At 40.1% G+C, this 24,928-nt stretch overlaps 2 protein-coding genes across 8 annotated transcripts in view; one reads left to right on the top strand and one right to left on the bottom strand.

Annotated features, from left to right (window-relative positions):
* Positions 1-24,871, bottom strand: part of blvra (biliverdin reductase A) — a 46,789-nt gene extending 21,918 nt beyond the window's left edge. The window contains exons 1-2 of one of the 5 annotated variants that reach the window (XM_041183685.1): positions 24,737-24,871; positions 10,818-10,945 (exon numbers count right to left, since the gene is read on the bottom strand). In XM_041183685.1, coding sequence (XP_041039619.1) covers positions 10,818-10,936 — 119 coding nt within the window. In that variant the 5' untranslated portion in view covers positions 10,937-10,945; positions 24,737-24,871. Of the gene's footprint in view, positions 1-3,317; positions 3,368-5,196; positions 5,253-10,817; positions 10,946-23,534; positions 23,660-24,736 lie in introns of those variants that run through there. The other 4 variants (XM_041183683.1, XM_041183684.1, XM_041183687.1 and 1 more) reach the window with 4 other exon arrangements.
* The window catches only part of LOC121275890 (cytochrome c oxidase assembly factor 1 homolog), a 74,812-nt gene continuing 73,625 nt past the window's right edge, over positions 23,742-24,928 (top strand). For 2 of the 3 annotated variants that reach the window (XM_041183691.1, XM_041183697.1), the window contains exon 1: positions 23,743-23,866. The gene's annotated coding sequence lies outside the window, so the exon portion shown is untranslated. Of the gene's footprint in view, positions 23,867-24,928 lie in introns of all 3 variants that reach the window. The other variant, XM_041183701.1, reaches the window with a different exon arrangement.

The raw sequence follows: 24,928 nt of genomic DNA, 5'->3' as shown, positions 1-24,928 counted from the left end.
TCTGTTACCTCTTCAAAAATTCAACGAGATTGGTCAAGCAAGATTTTCCCCTTTGAAATCCATGCTGACTATTCTTTATGGCTGCAATGGTGGAGTGAGGAAATCATAGGTGCTTTTTCTATATTATTTGGAACATAGCAAATAATTCATGATCTCATTGATGGTGGTCATTCACATTTAAACAGTGGAATGAGATGGAGAAATCTGATTGCATCCTTTCCACCAAACATTGGTAAAAGAGCCTTGCACAATGTACAGTCCATTGCATTGTTCTGAAACTGGATTAGTAATCTACAGTACTGGCCCGAGAGGACATGGGTTCAAATCCCACCACGGCAGCCAATGAAATTTAATGAAAAAGGAAAAATGCCTGGAATTGAAAGCTAATCTCAGTAATGGTACCATAAAACTATCACCGATTGTCATTAAAACCCATCTCGTTCATTAATGTCCTTTAGTGAAGGAAATCTGCCATCCTTACACGGTCTGGCCTACATGTGACTCTAGAACCACAGCAATTTGGTTGACTCTTAACTGCCCTCTGAAATGGCCCAACAAGCATCTCAGTTCATAGGCAATTAGGGATAGGCAACAAATTCTGGCCTTGCCAATGATGCCCACATCCCATGAACAAAAAGGTGCAATCATCCAGATACATCTATGAAACAACTTGGATTAAATCAGAATAACTAAAGCTTTTGATTTCCAGCCCATGAAGCTTTATTTCCTCTCTAGCGTTGGGCAATATTTTTCACTGATGACCAAACTTGGATAAGTCTGAACTATTTTACTTTCAGTTAAATCTTTATTATTTAGTCCTTCATGGGACCTGGATGTTGCTGGCTGGGCCAGCATTTATTGTCCTTGAGAAGGTGATGGTAAAATGCCTTCTTGAACCGCTGCAGCCCATGTGGTGTAGGTACAAACACAGTGCTGACAGGGAAGGTGTTCATGGACTTTTTAACCCAGTGACAGTGAAGGAATGGCGATACAGGATGGTGAGTGACTTGGAGGGGAACTTGCAGCTGCTGGTGTTCCCAAGCATCTGCTGCCCTTGTCTTTCTAGATGGTAGGGGTCACGGGTTTGGAAGGTGCTGTTGAAGGATCCTTCAACAGGATGGTGAGTTTCTGCAATGCATCTTGTAGATGGTACACACAGCTGCCACTGTGCGTCAATGGTGGAGGGAATGGATGTTTTTTTTTATTTTATTCATGGCATGTGGGCGTCACAGGGTGGGCCAGCATTTATTGCTCATCCCTTATTGCCCTTGTTCAGAAGGCATTTAAAAGCCAACCATATTGCTGTAGATCTGGAGTCACATATAGGCCAGACCAGGTAAGGACATTAGTGAACCAGATGGGTTTTTACAACAATTGACGATGGTTTCATGGTCATCATTAGACTTTTACTTTCAAATTCCACCATCTGCCGTGGTGGAATTCAAACCCAGGTCTCTGGATTATTAGTCGAGTGACAATTCCACTACGCCATCACCTCCCCAGTTGGTGATGGACAGGGTGCCAATCAAGTGGGAAGCTTTGTCCTGATCATGTTAAGCTTCGAGTGTTATTGGAGCTGCACTTATCCAGGCAAGTGGAGATTATTCCACTACACTCCTGACTTGTACCGTGTAGATGTTGGACAGGCTTTGGGGAATCAGGAGGTGAGTTACTTGTCGCACGATTCCTTTGACCTGCTCTTGTAGCCATAGTATTTATATGGCTAGTCCAGTTCAGTTTCTCGTCAGCGGTAACCCCAAGATGCCTGTAGTGGGGGATTCAGTGATGGTACTGCCATTGAACGTCAAGGGATGATGTTTACATTCTCTCTTGTTGGAGATGGTCATTGTCTGGCACTTGTGTGGCACAAATGTTATTTGCCACTTGTCAGCCCAAGCCCGGATATTGTCCAGTTCTTGCTGCATTTGGACATGGACTGTTTCAGTATCTGACGAGTTGTGAATGATGCTAAACATTGTGCATTCATCAGCGAACATCCCCACTTCTGACCTTATAATGGAAGGAAGGTCATTGATGAAGCAGCTGAAGATGGTTGGGCCAAGGTCACTACCCTGAGGAACTTCTGCAGTAATATCCTGGTACTGAAATTATTGACTTCCAACAGCCACAGCCATCTTCCTTCATGTTAGGTATGACTTCAACCCATGTAGGGTTTTCCCCCTGATTCCCATTGACTCCAGTTTTGCAAGGACTCCTTGATGCCACACTCGGTCAAATGCTGTCTTGATGTCAAGGGCAGTCACTCCCATCTCTCCTCCTGAATTCAGCTCTTTGTCCATGTTTAAACCAAGGCTGTAATGAGGGCAGGAGGTGAATGGCCTTGGCAGAACCCAAACTGAGTGCCAGTGAGCAGGTTGTTGCTGAGAAGGTGCCACTTGATAGCACTGTTGATGACAACTTCAACACTTTTTTCATTCTTCTTGATTCGAAACCTATAGCATTTCTAGCTTATAGGCTGCCTTTGCTCAAGAATTTGAAAGAGCTTAGGATGATTCATGGAATGCATTTTAATTAGGCTTTTCAGTACAAGAGAGAGAGTTGAAAGAGTTCAATTCCTTTAAAATTGAATTTCAACACGAATGTCCTTCTAACAGTAAGAAACATTGTAAAGAAAGACATGTACATTCCGTTTGTTTGAGACATATAAACATACGAATTAGGAGTAGGAGGAGGCCACTCGGCCCCTCATGCTTGCTCTGCCAATCAATAAGATCATGGCTGGTTGGATTTTAACCTCAACTCCACATTTCCAGCTACTTCCAATAACCTTTCACCCCCTTGCTTATCAAGGATCTATCCAGTTCTGCCTTAAAAATATTCAAAGACTCTACTTCCAATGCCTTTTGAGGAAGAGTTCCAAAGACTCATGGCCCTCTGAGAGAAAAACATTCTTCTCATCTCTGTCTTAAATGGGCAACCTCTTATTTTTAAACAGTGGCCCCTGGTTCTAGGTTCTCCCAGGAGAGGAAACATCGTCTCCACATCTACCCTGTTTTAGGATCTCATATGTTTCAATCAAGTTGCCTCTTACTCTTCTAAATTTCAACGGATTTAAGCCTAGCTTGTTCAACCTTTCCTTATAAGCCTATTCTTGATATTAGTCTAGTAAGCCTTCTCTGAACTGCTTCCAACTCATTTACATCCTTCCAAAATAAAGAGAAAAGTACTGTACACAGTCCTCCAGATGTGGCCACAGCAATGCCCTAGCATAACCTATTTTTGTATTCAATTCCCCTCGCAATAAATGATAACATTCTAGTAGCTTTCTTAATTACTTGCTGTACCTGCATACTAACCTTTTGTGATTCATGCACTAGGACACCCAGATCCCTCTGAATCCCAGAGCTCTGCAATCTCTCACCATTTAGATAATAAGCTTCTTTATTCTTCCTGCCAAAATAAACAATTTCACATTTCTCCACATTATGCTCCATTTGCCAGAACTTTGCCCACTCACCTAGCCTATCTATATCCCTGTGTAGCCTCCTTATGTCCCCTTCACAACTTACTTTCCTACTCAAAGCAGAAATCTTGTCTAAAGCAGAAATAATGAGCACTGGTGACATAGGCAGGGATAACTGGAAGTTATTGAGCAAATGCGCAAGAAAGCTGCATGAATGTGGGCAATGTTAAATTATACAATACAAATGAAAAATGTATGATCTAATAGTAGAATGATTGCCAACTATGTTGTCTGAAAAAATGGAGGCAGCAGTTATGACTTGAAATTATTTAATCTATTGTTGAGGTTAGAAGGCTGTTAAGTGCTTAATCAAAAGATGAGGTGTTGTTCCTTGAGCTTTTATTGAGCTTCAGTGTAGGTCTGCTAGAGGTCAGGGACAGCGAGGTTAGAATCAGAGCCATTGACAGCTCCTCTAGATCTATCATTTATTTATTTACTTACTTGTTCCATTACCAATCCCTTTTGCCTTGCACCATCCTCCCTTTTATCTCTCCTGCCTTCTACCCTGTCAGAGCTTTCCATTTGTTTTTTTCCCTCCCTTCCCCCTTTTCCTGCCTCTGTCCTTGCTTAAAGCCTGTTATTTCGCTAACATTTTCCAGTCCTGAGGAAAGGTTATGGACCTGAAATGTTAATTATGTTTCTCTCTGAGTTACTGAGTATTTCCAGCATTTTCTACTTTTATTTTAAATTACACAATGTCTGATACACCTGGCTTAATGAACCTGGAAGAAGTGCCTGTTTTCTGTTTACTTCTCACTTTGCCAAACCATGTGCTGTTACAACACAAGTGGCATAGTACAATAAGATTTTAGTCACCACTTGCAAAAAAAGAAATCTATTTTGGACATAATATTCTTTTCTATCTATATGGTTTTTGAGGGCTGTTTGGAAATTTCTAAGATGTAAACGGGACACCCAAAATTTATTTTATTTTTACCAAGGAATGTTTCCACTTCTATGCTTTATGATGCGGCAGCGATGTCAATTATTGTAGCTATTAAGGATTTTGATTAGTTCTATTGTCAGAAGAAGAAAACTTGGAACTCAAGCTTTGATCTCATCTTCCCAGCCACCCTTGTTTGATCTAGAACTTAGCAAAAGGTTGGCCACCTTAGATGAGCATGATAATTGAGAAGTAAACCCTTCAGTTATAAGCGTAGCTTATAAAAACAGCACTTCACTTTGTAAATTAAACATCCATTTATTAATAGAACACTCATCTACTAATTCACTGTGCTTAGCAGTACACTTTTTTGTCCTAATTTAATGGAGCAGTTGAAACCAAAGCAAGCGTAATCTTTCCCAAGGTATTTGATGATTTACAGTCAGCAAAAACAGAACTCATAAATTTACATTATTACCTCTGGGTTCAAAATATAATTCCACAAAAAGCTTAATGCCGGTGGTTTTATTATTTTGTGCGGGTCTGTGATGTAATTTATTCTGAACGGATTTTCTACTTGTAGGCAAAATTTTATTTTATATCTTAATGAAAATTCAACCAACTTTACTCACTGCAGTGACTATTTTTCTCAGATACCATCAATCTGCAACAGGAAGTCAGATTTCTGTGAGTAAGTGTGTAAGTGTTCCATTTCAGGAACATTTAGTGCACTGTATCATTAGCTTCTTGTCTCACCTTTGACAGCACTCTAGACTATAGCTGTAATGAGATATCCCCAAAGAATGTGTGGAAGAAACAAGAAACTTACTGTCAGTGGCAGCACTTTATCCTTGTGTCAGCTTGGTTCATTGGTAGCACTCTCACCTGTGAATCAGAGGTTGTAGACTCAAACCTCATCCCAGCAGTTGAGGGACAATACTAAGAGAGTGCTGTTTTCTTTAAGATGAGTTAATAAAGCAAGGCTCCATTTGCCCCTTTAGGTGGGCACAAAAGCTCACATTGTACAGAAGAGCAGCGGTGGCAGGGGGCGGGGGGAGGTGGTTCTTGATATTCTAGCCTACAGTTATCCCACAACCAGTACCATCAAAAATAGATGAAATGCTCATTTATCTCACTTTTGCTGTGTGCAAGTTGATTATTGCGCTCTCTGCAAAACAGTGATTATGCACTTCCAAATGAATCCATTGACTATAAGCTGTTTTGGGACATTCTGAGGTCATGCACTATATAACTGCAAGTTTATTTTTTCCTTTTATTTATTCAATGACATAATAGCGTGCAGCCAGAGACAACAGGAACAAGGATAGGTGTCTGGCAATTTCCTTTTGGACTCTGGTGATTATTAGGAGCAGAGAAAGATCTACATTATATTGAAAGAAGTCATATCATTACTTAATGCACGTTGAGCAAGTGATCCAGCCCTGAAAAATCCATTCTTGGTGGCATCCACAACCATTCACACCACATCACCATTTAATGGATTGTTAACCTGGACATCGAACTATAACTGCTTCCTCAGCCATATAAAATATATCTTGCAACTAGAAAATGCTAGTAAGTGTGCAAATGCTGCAGAGGACAGCTGAGGGGACAGATTGTTTAACAGGTTTTGGATTACAATCCATCACATACTAGAGCATCCCAGGAGGGAGTAGTTAATAGTGCCTGATACGCTTAATCAAATTTGAAGCCAATAGGAATCTTATATTTTCAAAAAATGAACTGAATAAACAATCAGCTCTGTTTGTCCCATAGGCTAAGAAAGGCCATCATTTACTTTTAATGGAAGGTTTGTGAAGGTCTATGGAATAATGACGTATTGGGTCATAAAACACACCACAAAAGAGAGAGATGGTGGCTTTAATAATAATAAAAACAAAATACTGCGGATGCTGGAAATCTGAAATAAAAACAGAAAATGTTGGAAAAACTCAGCAGGTCTGGCAACATCTGTGACGGGAGAAACAGAGTTAACGTTTCGAGTCTGTATGACTCTTCTTCAGAGCAGGTGGCTTTGAAGGGTTCAATGGTCAATAAACTATGACTCAAAACAGTTTTAAAACAAAGGTTTCGCCACACCTGGGATCTGTATATTGAAGAATAGCAACCAAACCACACACACAAGCTCCTGTGGAATTTTATGATCGTTTATTTCTCGAATTTGGACCTTGTACCTCTGACATGGTGACATCGCCTACAGAGAACTGTAACTGTGTAGAGGAGATTGGAGAGTCAGGAATGCTTGGGGATTGCAGGTTTCAGCTTGATGGGGCTCTGAAATCAGGAGATCTTGAAATTTGGGGTGTGGTTGCTGAAATAGGGGTCTTTGAAATATGGGGGGATTTCTGAATTAATGGGGGGGTCCTCAGTTTTCCCTCTTCCCCATCCTTGGTTTTGCCTACTCACAGGTGACCTCCTGATTTTTGGAACTTGTCATACAACAGCTGTGGTGCGAAACCACAAGCAAAAATACTCAGCTATAAAGGGATCTATCATTATAAAGGGCAGAAAATTTAATAACATTTGTAAACGTCATGTGAACAGATGTCAAATGATCAGATGTCATGTGACCAGGCTTCACATGGTAACGTGTTGTGTGGTTAGAATGTCATAAGATCAAACCTCTATGAATGCCCCCAACCAAAGTTGGTAACCCTAACTACTAAGAACTAAGAACTTGTAAACATCAGTCCTAAATTTATCTTTTGAGAGCTTCAAAGTTTGTCCCCTCCTCAAACTGACATTATATTCTAGTTTTCCCACACCATTTGCTATCTGCTCACTCCATCCATTGACTTTTTAACATTTTGAAAGACTCAAAATATTTTGGGGTCTATTCTTTTTCTATTTCTATTTGTGAAGTGCATTGTTTGAGTTATATTAAATTTGTCTTATAAATGCAAGTAATTGTGTGAAAGCACAAAGAGTTGAAAGGAGTGATAAAAATCAGGGTACTTGCATTTTTAATGGTTTCCTTATCATAACACACACACACACACACACACACACAAAGTGTTAAGGTAAGGAGCAATAAACCGATATTTTGACCTAAGCAAAGTAGCTCTCTACTTCTCTCACTGTTTATTTCTAAGTCTCTCAGAGAGATGATAAGCAAGGTCTGCAATGGTCCAGGTTAGCTTCCGCCAGCAATCTATGAAAGTACTAAATTTCTACTTTTGAGCATGCAGCATTGTATGGCGGTACTGGAAATTGCAGGTATCGCTGCAAACCCACTTCCCTAGTCCAAACTCCCACTCAGCCAAAAAACTCTGTGTTAAGGCTTAATCATCAATATAGAGATTTGGATCAGGTGTAAAAATTATAGAACAGAAAAATGAGTCAAGAGAAATAAAGTAAGAGATGAGATGAGATAAGAAGGAGGCGAATGGACAGAAAAAAACAAGATGTGTAAAAGAAAATAAAGTTAAGGTGGCAGTCGGGGTGCTATAACTGGCATTAGGAAAGAAATCATCTAACGTGTCTAGTGATTACTGTTGAAAAATGTGAGAACAGGATCGGGTTCAACTATGAACAGCCAAAAAGATGACCAATACTTTGGTACTGATTCCTCAACTGGACACTCCTCATGAGGAGGGAGTGCTAGTTGGGACCACAGTGCTTGATTTTCCATCCATTAATTTGAAGGAACAGAAATTCAGGCACTGTAGAGCTGTGACTTCTTAGCTGCAAGCACTGATCCTCACTGGGTTTACACATTAACAGTGGGCAGGGCAGTGATTCAATAAAATAATTTATATGGTCTGTGGCAAAAACATGCTCGATGAGACAAATGCAATATTCTGCATTCTTATGATGCAGAATCAAAAGTCTGATCTTTCTATCAATAACATAAAATGGAAAGAAGCCTGCTTTCTTATTTTTGATACTTTTTTAAAAATGCCCTTTTTGTCTTTTCAGCTGTGGCCCAGTTAGTTGCACATTCGCCAATCCAGGGCTAGAGCACAAAAATCAAGACTGGCACTCCAGTGCAGTACTGAGGGAGCATTACATTTTTGGAGGTGCTGATCTTCGGATGAGATGTCAAGCTGAAGCCCCATCTGCTAGCTTGGGGAATGGAGAAGATTCCATGGCACTATTTTGAAGAAGAACAGGAGAGGTCCTGGCCAATATTTATCCTTCAATCAACATCATAAAAAACAGATTATCTGGTCATTATGACATTGCTGTTTATGTGAGTGTGTTGAGTGCAAATTAGCTGCCAGATTTCCTACATTATAAAAGTGACTACACTTCAAAAAATACTTCATTGGGTGTAAAGCGCTTTGAGACATCCGGTGGCCATAAAGAGCAGTGTAGAAATGCAAGTCTCTTTTTCTTATTTCCAATGTTTTTGAATCTACTGGTTCAGCACTTTCCTTTTATGGATATTTTATTCACCATTATTCATTTCTCTTTTTACTCTTCAATTGTTCTGTCTCATCATGGATTTCATTTGGAATTCCCACTAGTTCTGGGCATTGAGGTTGAGAATAACAGGGAAAAAGATTCTCGTGAATGCTCATTCAGGCAATAAGTTATGCAGGTCAGGTAGGTCCTAGGCTTAATTCTTGGCCTGTTCTGAGATAACACATCTCAGCTAGGGTGGCAAGAGAAAGCTACAATTGTCTTCAGCTATGATATCCCTCCCTCCCCAAGTCATAATTGCCTATCAATGCTCACAGATAGGGTTCAATCATCAATGTAGAGATTTGGGTAAGATCCAAGAGGGTGTCTTTCATCTGTCAAACCATACCCCAACAGATATCCCAAGTCAACCTTTCAGAACAGAGGGCAGGATAAACAAGTAGAGAAAATTGATCATAAAAGCAAAAAAAAAAACCCACAGAAAAAGCATAATCATCACGAGGATGCTGCAAAAAGAGCACTCATTGTTTACAATAAATAATGCAGTTGAAAACAAATGGTTTAAACTGTCATTTGAACTGGGTTGTCATAGAGGAAATGTGTTCTGTCAATTTATTCTGCCTGATATTCACCAAATAAAGATTTACTGCTGTCATTACAAAGACATCATCTCTATCCAAGGAAATTCGTAAGGAGGTTACGTTTAAAATGACTGTAGTGAATCTTTGTCAATGTCACGATCCAGTATAAAAGCTGAGCAGACTGATGTCCTACCAACAAATGATGGTTTATTGCTTTGCCATATAACAGAGTTTGTAGAAAATGACAATTAGGCAGCAGGCAGTACTCCTTTGCTGTAGATAAAGACGCATGAAAATTTGCAGCAGGGGTGCATCCCCCACTCAAGTGTGTCTACCCTGGGACCTCTGCCGCTGACTCAGTTAAGGTTTGCAAGGTTAAGGGTGGTCCCTTCAATTAAATATGACAGCCTTACAAAGGGGTCTAGGTTGCATCACTGTATTGTTTCCAGGCCCAGGCTGCAGGAAGGAGGATCTAGAATTGCATAGGTTAACAATAGCCAACAGCATGGATTAAGTGAAGGTACAGTAGGTTCGACAAATTTAAGTAAATATTTTGAAGAAGTGACTGGACAGATAAAGGGAATGCAGGGAAAGAGAATGTGAATCATGCGTATTTTCAGAAGCCATTAAATAATATGTTTCACAAGAGGCTTGTCAGGAACATTAAGGCTTAATATAAGAGGAAATCTAGCAATGTAGATAAAATGTTGTTTGATGGGCAGGAATTAAAGAGTTAGGGTGGATAGGTGTTGTTCTGACTGGAGAAGGTTTGGTGTATCCCAGGGAGTTTTTGCAGGATCTATATTTATAGATGTTTGGTGCTTAGGTAAAAGAAGCACAGAATTTGCAAAAAATAAACATTGCTAGGTTAGCAGAATAGCTAAATAGATATCATTTGCAATTCAATATAGATAAATATGAGGAGCCATGACCTTCTTTGAAATGAGGTGGTTTTTACTTTCAAAAACATAACCCTAATTTTAAGGAGCCCAGACCAATCTCCACCTGGATCCCCAATGGTCACGACTTGCATTTGAGTGGATGCCTCTTCTCCCTTGACGCATTAGCCCCTGAATTTATGCTGCGTCTCTTGTAGGCAATAGGCACAAGGCTTCTCAGCACTGGGATTCCATGCCCATTGTCCTGTCCTATCTCTTGCAGGTGCTGATGTAAGAGCTGAACAGGGGTTCCACCCCTTAATGACCTCTACAGGAGCTCCCAGATCTTCTGCAGCCAGGTGCCTGCTGTTTTCATGCAGGGGGTGGTGGGGAGGGCAGGGCAGAGGGGTTCCACCATTCTGCTGCCATAATTGTAGCAGGGGACTGGCAGTATTCTGAGGAATTTTGACCCCAAAGCATTTAGTCAAATCACATCACTTGCAGTGAAACTGAGACTGACAAATATCGTTCCAATTTAACCAAATATGTCACAGTTCTGTCATGAGCTGGTGATTGTTTCTGTGCACAATGTAAACCTTTCTTACCTGGAGACAAAGCCAATGAGTTTAAGTTTCTCTATAGCACTGTTTGGCAGTGGATTCAGCAGGTCACGGATGCGAACTCTGCCAGCAATACCAATCCCAACGACAATCACGCCCAACATTTTACTGCTCTGCAAATAAGCACAAAAATGTAATCAGTGCATTAAGATTCAATTTGTGTTCTCTTTACCCCAAGTGTTTTTCTGTCAAGAAAATTTAAAACTTGCAATATATGTCATTTGTTTAACAGTAATATATTACAAATATATGCAAATTATATTAACGAGTACATATAATTATGTAAAGTACAATTGTACTATCAATTGTTATATATTTAAATGAAGCTAGACATCTTATATTTCTTTATCAATTTGGATTGAAGAGTCATGCAAAGATCCTTAGAGTTGGAAAAAGAAGCACTCTATAGGAACTTCTACCTAAATCACTTTTACAGTTGCGCCATTCCTCCCATTCCATATTCTCCAATTTGAGAGGTCTCTTATTAAAATTAGCTGGCACAGCATTTCACTGTTGCAATCCACCGTACCATGCAATGACACAGTGCTAAGCTGAGGCTGCAGAGGATCCATGGTATAGCTACACATGAAGACCATGTTGTAGACCATGTGATCTTTTCCCAAATAATCTTAATGCCGGCAAATATGATTTATGTAGCACACTGAAGAAAGGTTCATTACAGGGATATTTTTGCCATTGATAAATTCAGCTGTTCTAATTTGCATTTGAACTATTCAAAATAGATGAAACTCCCATGTATCTATCCATGATAGTTAAGATGTTCTCTCTTTGTGGGCTACATGAATGATACAATGGAGTCCCAGGGGTTAAGTATAAACTTCAATGCTATATTGAAAGAACCTTCCCCAACGTCCACTTGTCAGGAGGACAAGGGTTGCAGACACATGGGAACACCCACCACCTGCAAGTTCCCCTCCAAGCCACTTACCATCCTGTCTTGGAACTATAGAAACATAGAAAATAGGAGCAGGAGTAGGCCATTCAGCCCTTCGAGCCTGCTCTGCCATTCATTATGATCATGGCTGATCAAGCAACTCAATAGCCTGCTCCCGCTTTCTCCCCATATCCTTTAATCCCTTTCGCCCCAAAAGCTATATCTAACTCCTTCTTGAAAACATACAATGTTTTGGCTTCAACTACTTTCTGTGGTAGCATTCCACAGGCTCACCACTCTCTGGGTGAAGAAATTTCTCCTCATCTCATTCCTAAATGGTCTGCCCCATATCCTCAGATTGTGACCCCTGGTTCTGGACTCCTCAACCATCGGGAACATCCTTCCTGCATCCACCCTGTCTAGTCCTGTTAGAATTTTATAGGTTTCTATGAGATCCCACCCCCCACTCATTCTTCTGAACTCCAGTGAATATAATCCTAACCGACTCAATCTCTCCTCATATGCCAATCCCGCCATCCCAGGAATCAGTCTGGTAAACCTTCACTGCACTCCCTCTATAGCAAGAACATCGTTCCTCAGATAAGGAGACCAAAACTGCACACAATATTCCAGGTGTGGTCTCACCAAGGCCCTGTACAATTACAGCAAGACATCCCTGATTCTGTACTTGAATCCTCTCGCTATGAAGGCCAACATACCATTTGCCTTCTTTACCGCCTGCTGTACCTGCATGCTTACCTTCAGCGACTGGTGTACAAGGACACCCCGGTCTTGTTGCACATTCCCCTCTCTCAGTTTATAGCCATTCAGATAATAATCTGCTTTCCGGTTTTTGCTACCCAAGTGGATAACCTCACATTTATCCACATTATACTGCATCTGCCATGCATTTGCCCACTCACTCAGCTTGTCCAAATTACACTGAAGCATTTCTGCATCCTCCGCACAACTCACCCTCCCACCCAGCTTTGTGTCATCTGCAAATTTAGAGACATTACATTTAGTTTCCTCATCTAAATCGTTAATGTATACCACTAGTTACGGCCTGCCATTCAGAAAAAGACCCATTTATTCCTACTCTTTGTTTCCTGTCTGCCAACCAGTTTTCTATCCATCTCAATCCCATGCGCTTTAATTTTACACGCTAGTCTCTTATGTGGGACTTTGTCGAAAGCCTTCTGAAAGTCCATACAAACCATATCCACTGGCTCCCCCTTATTAACTCTGCTAGTTACCTCCTCGAAAAATTCCAGTGGATTTGTCAATTATGATTTCCCTTTTGTAAATCCATGCTGACTCTGTCCGATTCTGCCACTGTTTTCCAAGTGTTCGGCTATTAAATCTTTTATAATGGACTCTAGAATTTTCCCCACTACCGACAGTCAGGCTGACTGGTCTATAATTCCTTGTTTTCTCTCTACCTTCCTTTTTAAATAGTGGGGTTACATTAACTACCTTTTTGCCATTCCTTCACTGTTGCTGGGTCAAAATCCTGGAACTTTCTCCCTAACAGCACTGTGGGTGTACTTACACCACATGGACTGCAGCTGCTCAAGAAGGCAGCTCACCACCACCTTCTCAAGGGCAATTAGGGATGGGCAATATAAATGTTGGCCTAGCCAGCGATGCCCATGTCCCATGAAATAATTTTTTAAAAATTCCACTAATTTACATATATTTAAGTGCTCTGATAGTCCATGCCCATCAATGGGGCAATATTAAGAGCAGCCATTTCTAATCTTCCAGCCCATTATATCAATATAACTTTGTATCCATAAGTGAAGCGCAGGCAATTCTTGGACTGTTCTCCTTGGCTTGATGGTTCTGAATGATGGATGTGTGATTAGCTGAAAGTGGCTGAAATCTCCTCTTGTTTGTTACCAACTGGCAATAAAACTAGAAAGAACTCACTCTGAATTTACCAGAATATTTTAAAAGGAAATTAGGAGGCAGCTCGAGGAGCACACAAAAACCAGCATGGACTGGTTGGGTTGAGTGGCCTGTTTCTGCACTTATATTCTACATAGTTTTATGAGACACAGGAATAAAAAAACATATGAAGCCAGAAAAGCTAGCTTCCTACTGCTCTACGTGCTTTTCAGCTAAGTTATATCTTGTATTAGTTTACTTGATTGTTACCTGCTGCTTAAGCTGCCTGGAATACGGTGAAAATGCAATTAAAGTTTGAAAAAAATGTAAATGTTAAGCACAGGGAGAATAGCCTCCACAGTAATATGAAATTATTTCACAAATGTGCTTTCCCCAACAAAACTACAGACGTCAATTAATCTAGCAAATAATTGGAAACCTATTAGGACCATGTTGAAAAATAACAGTGCATTACTAATTCATGCCAGTGCTCAGTGCTTCAAGATAAAATCAGTGGTTTTAGAGCCTTGTCATCAGGGAAGCACTTGTGAACTGAAATCAGCATTCTGTAACACTGGAGGCACTTTCTGTCAAAATGACCAGCAAATGAGTTATTTTCAGCATTTTCTGTTTATGTTTCAGATTTGCAGCATCCACAGTATTTTGTCTTTTGTATCAATAAATAAGTCAGATTGACGTAGAATATTTGGAGTGCCAGAACGATGGGTAACTTGCTGCTGGGAAATTGGGAATACAGGGACTTTGTTCAAAAATTTTAAAAATTTACTGGGTTTTATAGATGTCTGAACTTTACTATAGCTGCTAAAGTGTTCTTAAAGGAGGGCAATGTATTTTGGTGCCTTCTGGACTTAATATTGAGTTCACAAACTTCAGACCATAAACTCTCTCCTCCATCCTCACTCACTTTTTTAAATCCCTTTTTTTCTAGATTAATTTTTATTTTTTATCAACTTATTTTTATTCATTTATCCATGGTTTTATCCCCTTTTTATCCCCCTTCTATCCCACTTTCTATCCTTTTTCAGCAGGTCTGACAGCATCTGTGGAGAGAGAAACAGAGTTAACGTTTCAAATCCGTATGACTCTTCTTCAGAGCAAGTTTACCATGCTCTCCCTTTGTCAGATTTCCTCTTTCCAGCAAATGATCTATGTGACACTGACTGAGTCTCTCTCCCATCTTGATATGTGAATGCACCTTGTCTCTTTACAGCAACTCCAATCACGTACTTTCCTTTATCACCTTGGTGGTTTTTCACTATGACCTCCTGACCAGCACTGAACTCTCCAAGTTTCGTGCCTCGTATATCATGATTCATTTTCACTTTGTCTTGCTTTTCTCTTACTTTGCTATTGATGTCAAGTTTAAGCTAACTAAATCTTCTCCTAGTAATGTGTTTAAACACTAACTCATAAGCTGTTGTTGACTGTGGGATTATTCTGTAAGAGAACTGAAAATTATCTAGCCTGTGTTGGAGAGAAACATGGAACTTACTGCCTTGCTTGTTATTTAGCAAGTACCTCTACAATGACCTTTCCACAATCTACACACTTCTTTCTGCAGCACCATTCGATGCTGGGTGATATGATGGTGCCATAGTATGTTTGACTCCATTCTTACTCAGAAATATTCCAAACTCTTCTGACATAAACTGTGGACCATTATCTGACACCAACACCTCCGGCAACCAATAACATACAAACCAACTTTCTCAGAATAATTTTCGCACTTGCGGTATTGGATATAGACTCAACATTTTACCACTTCCAAAGCTATTGACTAAAACAGGGTACTCCCTCCATTCCACTTCAAACAAGTTGATGTACTCATTTCCACAGTTGTCTAGCGTTTGACCGTGGAATGAATGGAACCTTGGTTGGATCATTTCTCATTCTGAGACTTGCTTCATTAATTCATTCCTACGGGCCCATCTCACGATGGAAGCAGTCTCTACTGGAAAAGTGAATTATCCAGCATCAGTCTTCAACCAGCTCACTCTGAAAAATACACCATTGGACTTTGATTTTGGATTCTCATGAAACAGTAACTCTTATTTTGTGCAAGGTTTTTGCCCTGTACCTTGTATCTTTCACTGTATGAATATATCGGGGGTTACGCAGCAACATCCCCTCTCTGTGTTTTGAGTGTGTGTAAAATAAACTAACCCTCTGATTTTTTCTTCTCTTGAGCTTGCCGTGGGGTTATTAATAGAGGATTGGATCACTCCTAAACTGAACGGTTGGGGGAAATACGCCGCCACTATAAGGTGGAAATCAAAAATCAAAAACACTTTTCTATTTATGGACAGGTGGTGAGAGGAGAAATCAGGGCCATTTAATCTCCCTCCTGTCTGTAAAACAAGGCTGTCTCCTATGGGGTTTCAGAGTCTTTATTCCGCTAAGGTTTAGAGAGAGATTGTTAGAGTAAGTTCATCAAGAGAACACAGGGATAGTCCAGATGAAAGCAGCAGCAAGAAGCAATTTTTTGAATTGATCTTGTAGGCATTGGTACAGAAGTTCAGAAGTTCTCGTAGAAACAGTATAGATGAGGGCCAGACAATTTTAAACTGGACAGAGCTCTGGTTGATGTGAGATGGCAGACTGCCTCTTTAAGCTCCACAAGGCAACATTACAGGTTCAAGTAGCTTAGGGAGGGGGTATCATGTGTTATAACTACTACTTCTTCCCCTTGGTTTGGACAATGAATGTGTATTCCTGGTCTGCAAGATTGTTAATGTTTAAACCAGTAATAAGTTCAACAGAGGGTTCAGGGTCTCTTGTCCTTGCAAATGGATTGTCTCTGTTGGCCAGAGCCTGGCCTTAGAAATGGTCTGTACACCTCCTTGGAACTTGATCTTGGCAGTCACAAGGGGCATTAGCGCCTCTTTAGAGCTAATGAGATTACTGCTGTTTCTGAAGGCCAGAAATTTTGTGTAAGGCATTGCCAGTTCTGGCTTCAGTTATTTTAAAGCCTTTGTCCAGCTTTTTAAAAAATAATTTTATAGGTTAGCCTAGATGATATATATATATTTATAAAAATATAGAGTGAGGTCTTAGCTCCCTGACACTTTTATACACTCAGTTCATTTCTACTTGTGAAATACTGCTTCAATTTCTTATCTCACTCTTTAGGCCAGCTATTCATGACATAATTGAGCACTTTACTGAGCACCCCCTTGCAAGTTTCTTCATCAATTTCACTGACAGACACTGGCATGTCACTTGAAATGTAAAGTAGTTCACAGGCAACTCAGTGGCTAGAAATGAATAAGTCTTCACTGGAAATCTCAAAATAAGGGACAATAGCAACATAGATACAAAATTGGCTGAGGGATAGGAAACAGAGAGTCATCATATTCCACCCTAAGACTAACCTGATCTAGCTCTGGAAAACTGTTGATGAAATAAAGTCAGTTTCATATCAGTTTTGTGTGAGGATACAAGTTAGGGATTTCTTGTCCTCTCCTTCCGAGATAACAGACGTTGTTGCAACTGCATCGATGCTGAAAGTAAGTTGAGTTCTGATGAAGAGTCATTCGGACTCGAAACGTTAACTGTGTTCCTCTCCGCAGATGCTGTCAGACCTGCTGCGTTTTTCCAGTTATTCTTGTTTTTGTTTGAGAAGCTGATATTTGTTTCTACTGTTGGCACGGGAATTATATCTTCAGCCTTTTTAGTTTCATCTTTCATGTGCTTTTTTTTTGCTCTATGACTTAGTACAACTCTTGATCTTCCTGCTTGATAACATCAGCTTCTGCTTCCATACCTATCATTTGCATATCCAAGGATATCCAGACCCCTAAACTAGTTTTAGATCTACCATGATCTCAACCTTGTGCTGGACCATGATATGATCAAGTTTCCCACAGGAATAGCACTATGACTGGAAATGGGGGCATTTATAAATAGTTGGTGGCTATCACAGCAAAGGTAGCATCTAAATTTATGATTCTGAGACTATGAACTTGGCTGCTATGGCCTGGATCTCATTGATTATGTAGACCTCCCCTACCGACTCAGGAAAAAACTCTCTTGCAATTTGCAACCATCTCTTTCTGCCATTTCCATGGTTGTGGCCTCATTACAGGCCCCATTCCATGTCAGATTATTGCCTTTGCTCAAAAGCTTGGCCTGGATTTTATTGTTCTTTAAGCCTCCTACGAACATGCCTCTAAGGTCGGTTTCTAAGTTCACACCATACCCACAGTGACAAGAGAGTTTCTTTAACTCGAGAATGTAATCTGCAACAGTCTCACTTGGCAGCTGTTTCCTTTCACTGAATGCAACTTTCAATGCAATCTCATTCTTAGTCATGCCTTAATATGAGTCCAGAATTTCATTTATTTCAAGGTATTCCATCGAACTGGGGTCCCCCAGGCAACATTGCAACTGGGTCTCTGGGACAACAACTAGATCAAAAGCATCTAGCCACATTATGGTGAAGAAAACATTTACTTTATTCTCAGCTCCTATTTTATTGGCTTTCAGCCAAATATGAAAACTTCATTCATAATTATACCAGTCTTCTTTGTTAGGCTTGAATTTCCCCCATTGTCCCTAAACAAGTATTCAGTGCCATTTTTTCAGTTACATACCATGCTGATTCACCAAGATTAACAACATTGACCACAAGCATGTGTTAGCCCTGCGAGTAGCCTTTTGCATTATTTACAGAAATTGAGGCCTGAACATGGCGTGCACACAACAGTCTTTCAAATTGCTTCAACTTTTCAAAATCAACTTCAGGAATTCCAAAAATATGTCACAATGTTCTTCAGTCTTTAATTTCTCAAATGAAATGTGAAAGAAAATTCTATCCCAGCCCCATCACCATCTTTCTGCTCTGCATTGCACTGTGGAAGGTAAGCTTTTGGACCCACAGCAGGCAGCCATTATTGAATTACTTTCATTCACACCTCCCCAACAGAGAGGCAGTATAACAAAATGCTCAGAAATGGAATATATTACAATGCTGACTAATTTATAATACCAAAATTAATTTTTAAAAAATACTACACACACAAAATTCAAATAGGATAAATGAGCAAATAATAGAAGCAGGAATAGGGCTGAGTTGCTTCAGCTTTAAAAGCCAGACTGCCAGGGCTCCAGGGTAGCATGTGGACTATGATCCTCAATTTGGACAACTCTATTGTATAATATTATTTCGTAGACACTTTGTGATCTGTCCTCAGGGACAAGAATCAGCATCTTGCTGAATCAGTGTGGATGTTCCCACAGAGTAAGTCGCTGACATCAGCTCTTCAGCTCCAAGAGCCTCCAACCAACCAAGTGTCAGATTGCTAGGTTGGGTGTGTCACAGAACTAGTATGAAATGTTTCACCTAACACATGGGCAGTTCAACAAAAATCTATTACAGCAGAACAGTATACCATATGACCCTTTGAGCCTGCTCCGCCATTCAATACGATCATGGCTGATCTTCTGCCTCAACTCCACTTTCCGGCCTGCTCCCCAAAACCCTTGATTCCCTGAAAGAACAAGAATCTGTCTATCTCAGCCTTCAATGTATTCAATGATGGAACATCCGCAACCCTCTGTGGTATAGAATTCCAATGACTCACCACGCTTTGAGTAAAGAAATTTCTTTTAATTCAGTCCTAAATGATCATCCTCTTATCCTGAGGATGTGTCCCTGTGTTCTAGCTTCCCTTGCCAGGAAACAACCTCTCAGTATCTACCCTGTCCAGCCCCTTCAGAACATTGTATGTTTCACCTCATTCTTCTAAACTTCAGAGAGTATAGTCACAGTTTACTCAGCTTCCCATCATAGGACAACCCTCTCATCCCAGGAACCAATCTAGTGAACAAAATAATGCAAGTATATCCTTTCTTAATTGTGGCGACCGAACTGCACATAGTATCCCAGATGTGGTCTCACCAAACCCACCTCCTGCCACTTCCCCATAAGGTCACATGCTATCCTGACTTGGAACTATATCACTGTTTCTTCATTATTGCTACATCAATATCCTGGAATTCCCTCCCTAACAGTACCGTGGATGGACCCATAACATATGGATTGTGGTCCCAGAAGGTGGCTCAGCATCTTTTCAAGGGCAAATAGGAATGGGTAATAAATGCTGGCCTTACCAGTGATGTCCATGCTTCATGGATGAATAATTTAAAAAGGTTGGACTTATATGAGCCTGGCTTAAATTTCCAGCCCTTCTGTTGCCTTCCTGCCTGGTTCATGGTGGAAATGTGTCGGTAGGGCCATGGATTTCCATCCCCAGCTGTGCTACTTATCATGAATAGGCACTTTCTTAACTGTGGGTTCCTGGAACAACTTGTCTTTGTTTAAAATGCCCAATCACCACATGAGTGCTGCTGAAACTGCTGTATCTAGCACCAGCAGATGCCTCATCTTTACACAGGCTGGTGAAAAGATACGAAGGGAAGCTAAAGGAGCAAGATTCACAGTGTGCAGATGGTTCACTGTACTGTGTCACAGCTTGATAAGAAAGGCCCTCACTCTCAATTATTCAACCATTTCATGACATCCCTTTAGTTACTATTGTATTATCCAAGCATTTGTGGAATTTAATATATTACGTAACACGGTAATTTTATTGACATGACTTGACAGTGGATTTAAATTAAATCTATATTAAGCAGGTGCCCAGTGGGGGACAGTTACTGCTATATACTTTCATACAGGATCATAACTCCCAACACATTGTAGATCTAATTAATACATTTCTAAAAAATCTATAAACTAGGCATTATGTTCTGATCCTGTGTGAAAGTATATTAGCAGTAACTGTCCCACTGGGCACCTGCTTAATATAGATTCAAATTAAATCTATTGTCAACTCATATAAATAAAATTAATGTGTTATGTAATATATTAAATTCTGCAAACTAGCTCTGTGTTATGCATCATGGTATTCAGGGCATCAAAACAATTTCCTGTCCCCAGCAGCGCGACAACCTTCAATATATAGTGAGCTTCTCTCATTTCATAGAACTTTACATTGCAGAAGTAAGCCATTCAAACTATTGTACTTCTCTCAGCTCTCTGAAAGAACATAGGACAGGAGTAAGCCATTCAACCCCTCAAGCCTCTTCAGCCATTCAGTTAGTTCATGCTTGATCTGTGTCTTAATTCCATTTTCCCGCTTTGGTTATCCATTTAGCAAGAGCTATCCACTTAGTCCCATTTCCTTATCCTTTCCTCCCAAGTTTCCTTGTTTTCCAAATATTTATCTACTTCCCTTTTTAAAGCTATTATGGATTCTGCTTGCACCATTGTTTCTGGTAGGTCATTCACATATTAACAATCCTCTGCTTGACAAATATGTTCCAAATGCCTCCCTTTGTTCTTTTGGTGATGATCTTATATTTATATATTTTATTTACTGATTCAGCAGACAGTGGAAATTGTTTTTCTCTATTTACTTCATCAAAAGCCCTCATAACATCTCCACATTTCCATTAGCTCTCCTCTTACCCCTCTTTCTTTCAGTGAAGACTTAAATTTCTCTAGAGTCTCTCACTCCTAGAATAATTTTATTGAATCTCCTCTTTATCCTGTCTATAATGTTGGCCTTCTTCCTGAAATATGGCATTCAAAATTGGATGCAATATTCTAACTGTGGCCTAATCGATGACTACAATAGCTTTAGTATTATCTCTACTTCTGCACTTGATACCCTCATTTATGAAACCTCAAATCACAAAAATAGTTTTTCAACCTAGTCTTTCCATTTTTAAAGATTTGTCAATCTGAATCACTAAATCCCTTTGCTCTCCAATCCTTTTAATACATGTTTACCAGTTAATATATATTTCTTCTTATAGAAACATAGAAAGTTTACAATATGGAGTGTAGTAGAAAGATCTGACACCTAAAGGGTTAACATGGGAGTACAATACCGTCCACACAGTGATGTAAGTAGGCACATGACCTAGAGTGAAACCCAATTTAGATATAGGTGGCAACATGTAAGGACCTAGTATGCAGTCCTCTCCATATCTTTACCCTCTACTGTAGATATGTACATAGTTCAGTAATGTTAATAAAGACTTCTTTGTAACTTTAACAAGACTGTTTCATGGTGTCCAAATAGTACACATTACAGTAACACCAACAGAACAGATCAAGAAAGAGGTCACTTGGCCCATTGTGTTTGCACAGGCCGAAAAAACAAGCCACCCAGCCTAATCCCATGTTCCAGCATTTGATCTGTAGCCCTCCAAGTTACAGTACATTAAAACACCTTTTAAATGAGATAATGTTTTTTGCCTCTATCACCCTTTCAACCATGAGTTCCAAACTGCTACCAGCTGAGAGAATTTTTTTTTCTCATCTCCCCTCTAATTCTTCTACCAATCAATTTGCTATACCCTCTAGGTGCTGTCCATCCACTCTATCCAGGCCCTTCACAATTTTGTACATCTGAATCAAATTATCCCTCAGCCTGCTCTGTTCCCATGAAGAACAACCCCAGTTTATCCAATATTTCCTCATTGCTTAATTTTGCAGTCCTGGCAACATTCTCATAAATCTCCTCTGTACCCTCTCCTTATTCTTCCTCCCATTTTTCAATATCTACCTGCTCATCTTGTTTATGTCCTCCTGGACTATTTTACTGTCCTCTTTGCACTCCCTATTTTGGTGCTGCCGTAAATTTTGATATTTTGCCCCTCCATTTATATATTAAGAAATGTAACAGTCCTAAGACTGACCCCTGATGGGCACCACTGTTTACATCTCTCGACTCTCAAGAAAGATCCTTCAGCAAACTTTGCATTCCTGCTGCCACACTCCCTTTAGCATTGTGCATCCTTTTTTTCAGCAAGACTTCTACACAGATTTTATCAAACAGCTTTTACAAATCCAGATACACAAGGTTCTGTCCATTTTTAAAAATTGGTACATCACATTATTTCCTTGTTAAATTTGTTAGGCAAAACTCTCCTCTTACACTCATTAATTTGATCTTTCTGGTGTCCTGATCAATATTACTAAAAATATAATCTGGTCATTATCACATTGCTGGTTGTGAGACCCCGCTGTGTGCCATGTTTCCTACATAACAGTGACTACAATCCAGAAATGCTTCATTGGCTGTAAAACAGTCAATGAAGTTTAGAGGCCTTCTTTAGATCATGAAAGGCATTATATTAATGCAAGACCTTCTTTAAGTGGTATGATTTTTATCCTGTATTGTGGCTTCTTGAGGCATGTGAGATTAGCCAAACTGTCTCTGCCACTGGTCTACATTTGACCAATTCTCCCCAACTCTCTTCGTGAACATCATTTGGTACAACTTGCTTAACCAAAGATTATTTCTATACAATGTGCAATCCAGATTGCATGTCATCAAGGCCCATGTTAGCACCTTGATAAGAAATCTCCCCTCTGGTGTTGACAGCTCCATATTGACTAAATCAGCATCAAAAAATAGTTAAGGATGAGGAACGTCATTCAGACTAGCTCAGTTCCCCCGCCCCCCCCCGCCCCCCCCCCCCCCCCGGAATCATAAGGTCCCAGGGTTCAGCATCTGTAGCACTTTATGGAAGTCCATTTAATATGTTGGCTGTGGAATGCATTTCCTGACACGAGTTCTAAAATGTATCTTCTGCTAGTTGATCCCTTGTTTAAATTCCAATATTTATTTTGCAGAGTTCCAACGTTACTAAGAGGCACTGGGCCATTTGAAGGATTGCACGATGCCATTTAAACCTAAAACATTAATTTGGCGGCGAACATCTAGTTTACAAGTTACAAATCAAAGTGCATGAGTACCAGTAAAAAAAAATTCAGCTTCAATAAACATAACTAAAATGTAAATGTTTTAACAGTGATATCCTGACTCCGGTTCCCTGGCTATTTTAAATTATAATAATCAATGGAGCACCCATTCACTCACTCAGACTCTCCGCGATGCGCAGCTTCTCCTTACATAAGGCTCCGCTCCATCAGGCTACTGCGCAAGCGCTTCGAAGCACGTGACCCTAGCGATAGGCCGTTTTCCAGTGACGTCAGGACCCAGGTCTCCCGGTCGCCATTTTTCCATCTTCACCACCAACACCACACCCCCAACCCAAAAAAATGAATAATTACTTTGTATCAGTGTTTACAGTAGAGGATGGGGATGACATGCCAGACATCCCAAGGAAATCAATATTGAATCAGGGATGGGGACTTATCAAAATAATAGTAATGAAGAATACATCACTATTAAACAGAGTATAAAAATAGGTAAGTGTTGTTGCAACTGTACAAGGTATTGGTGAGACTGCACCTGGAGTACTGTGCACAGTTTTGGTCCCTTTACTTGAGGAAGGATATAGTTGCAATGGAGGTGGTTCAGAGGAGGTTCACTAGATTAATTCCAGAGATGTGGGACTTGTCTTACGAGAAGAGATTGAGCAGTTTAGACCTATACTTGCTAGAGTTTAGAAGGATGAGAGGAAATCTAATTGAGGTATATAAGATGCTAAAGGGGATAGACAAAGTAGACGTGGAGTGGATGTTTCTCCTTATGGGGCATTCATTCTAGAACAAGAGGCCATAGTTTTAGGCTAAGGGGCGGTAGATTTAAATCAGAGATGAGGAAGAATTATTTTTCTCAAAGGGTCATAAATCTGTGGAATTCACTACCTCAGAGTGCAGTGGATGCCGGTATGCAAAATAAATTTATGGAGGAGATAGACAGATTTTTAATTAGTAACGGATTGAAAGGTTATGGGGAAAGGGCAGGAAATTGGAGTTGAGACTGAAATGAGATCAGCCATGATTGTATTGAATGGCGGGGCAGCCTCGAGGGGCTGAATTGCCTACTCCTGCTTCTAGTTCTTATATTCTAAAGTGTGATAAATCCCCAAGACTGTCCCAGTCAGTGAGAACATTGCAGATGCCCTGACTCCAAATCTTGCAAAGTTTTCTCGATTTGGGAAACGTTCCTTTAGGCTGGAAAATCATATAATAATCACTTCTCTTTCAGAAAGGTGAGAGCGGGAAACAGGGGAATTGATGATTATTTTGCTTCCGCATCTTGTACCAGAACAGCCCTCGTATACGTAGCATAGAAACCAATTGGGATATCTTGCATCCACATACCAACAGTACCTTTGTGGCTGCTGCACACTCAGACAGGATCAGGAAAAGCCATCCCTGTGCAACTCGGACTGGGCGAATGCGACAGGAAGTTTATCTATTTCTTATTTTAAACTCATTCGGAATAATTGGCTGCATTGCTGTATCGGATGATATGCGTTGATTAAACATCTTGAAGTCGTTTCAGAAGTCGATCAGACTGTT

This window comes from Carcharodon carcharias, chromosome 3 (genome assembly GCF_017639515.1).
Source record: "Carcharodon carcharias isolate sCarCar2 chromosome 3, sCarCar2.pri, whole genome shotgun sequence".
Lineage (NCBI taxonomy): Eukaryota > Metazoa > Chordata > Chondrichthyes > Lamniformes > Lamnidae > Carcharodon > Carcharodon carcharias.
Note: the sequence above shows the minus strand (reverse complement) of the source record. Positions and strands in the feature narration are given on the sequence as shown.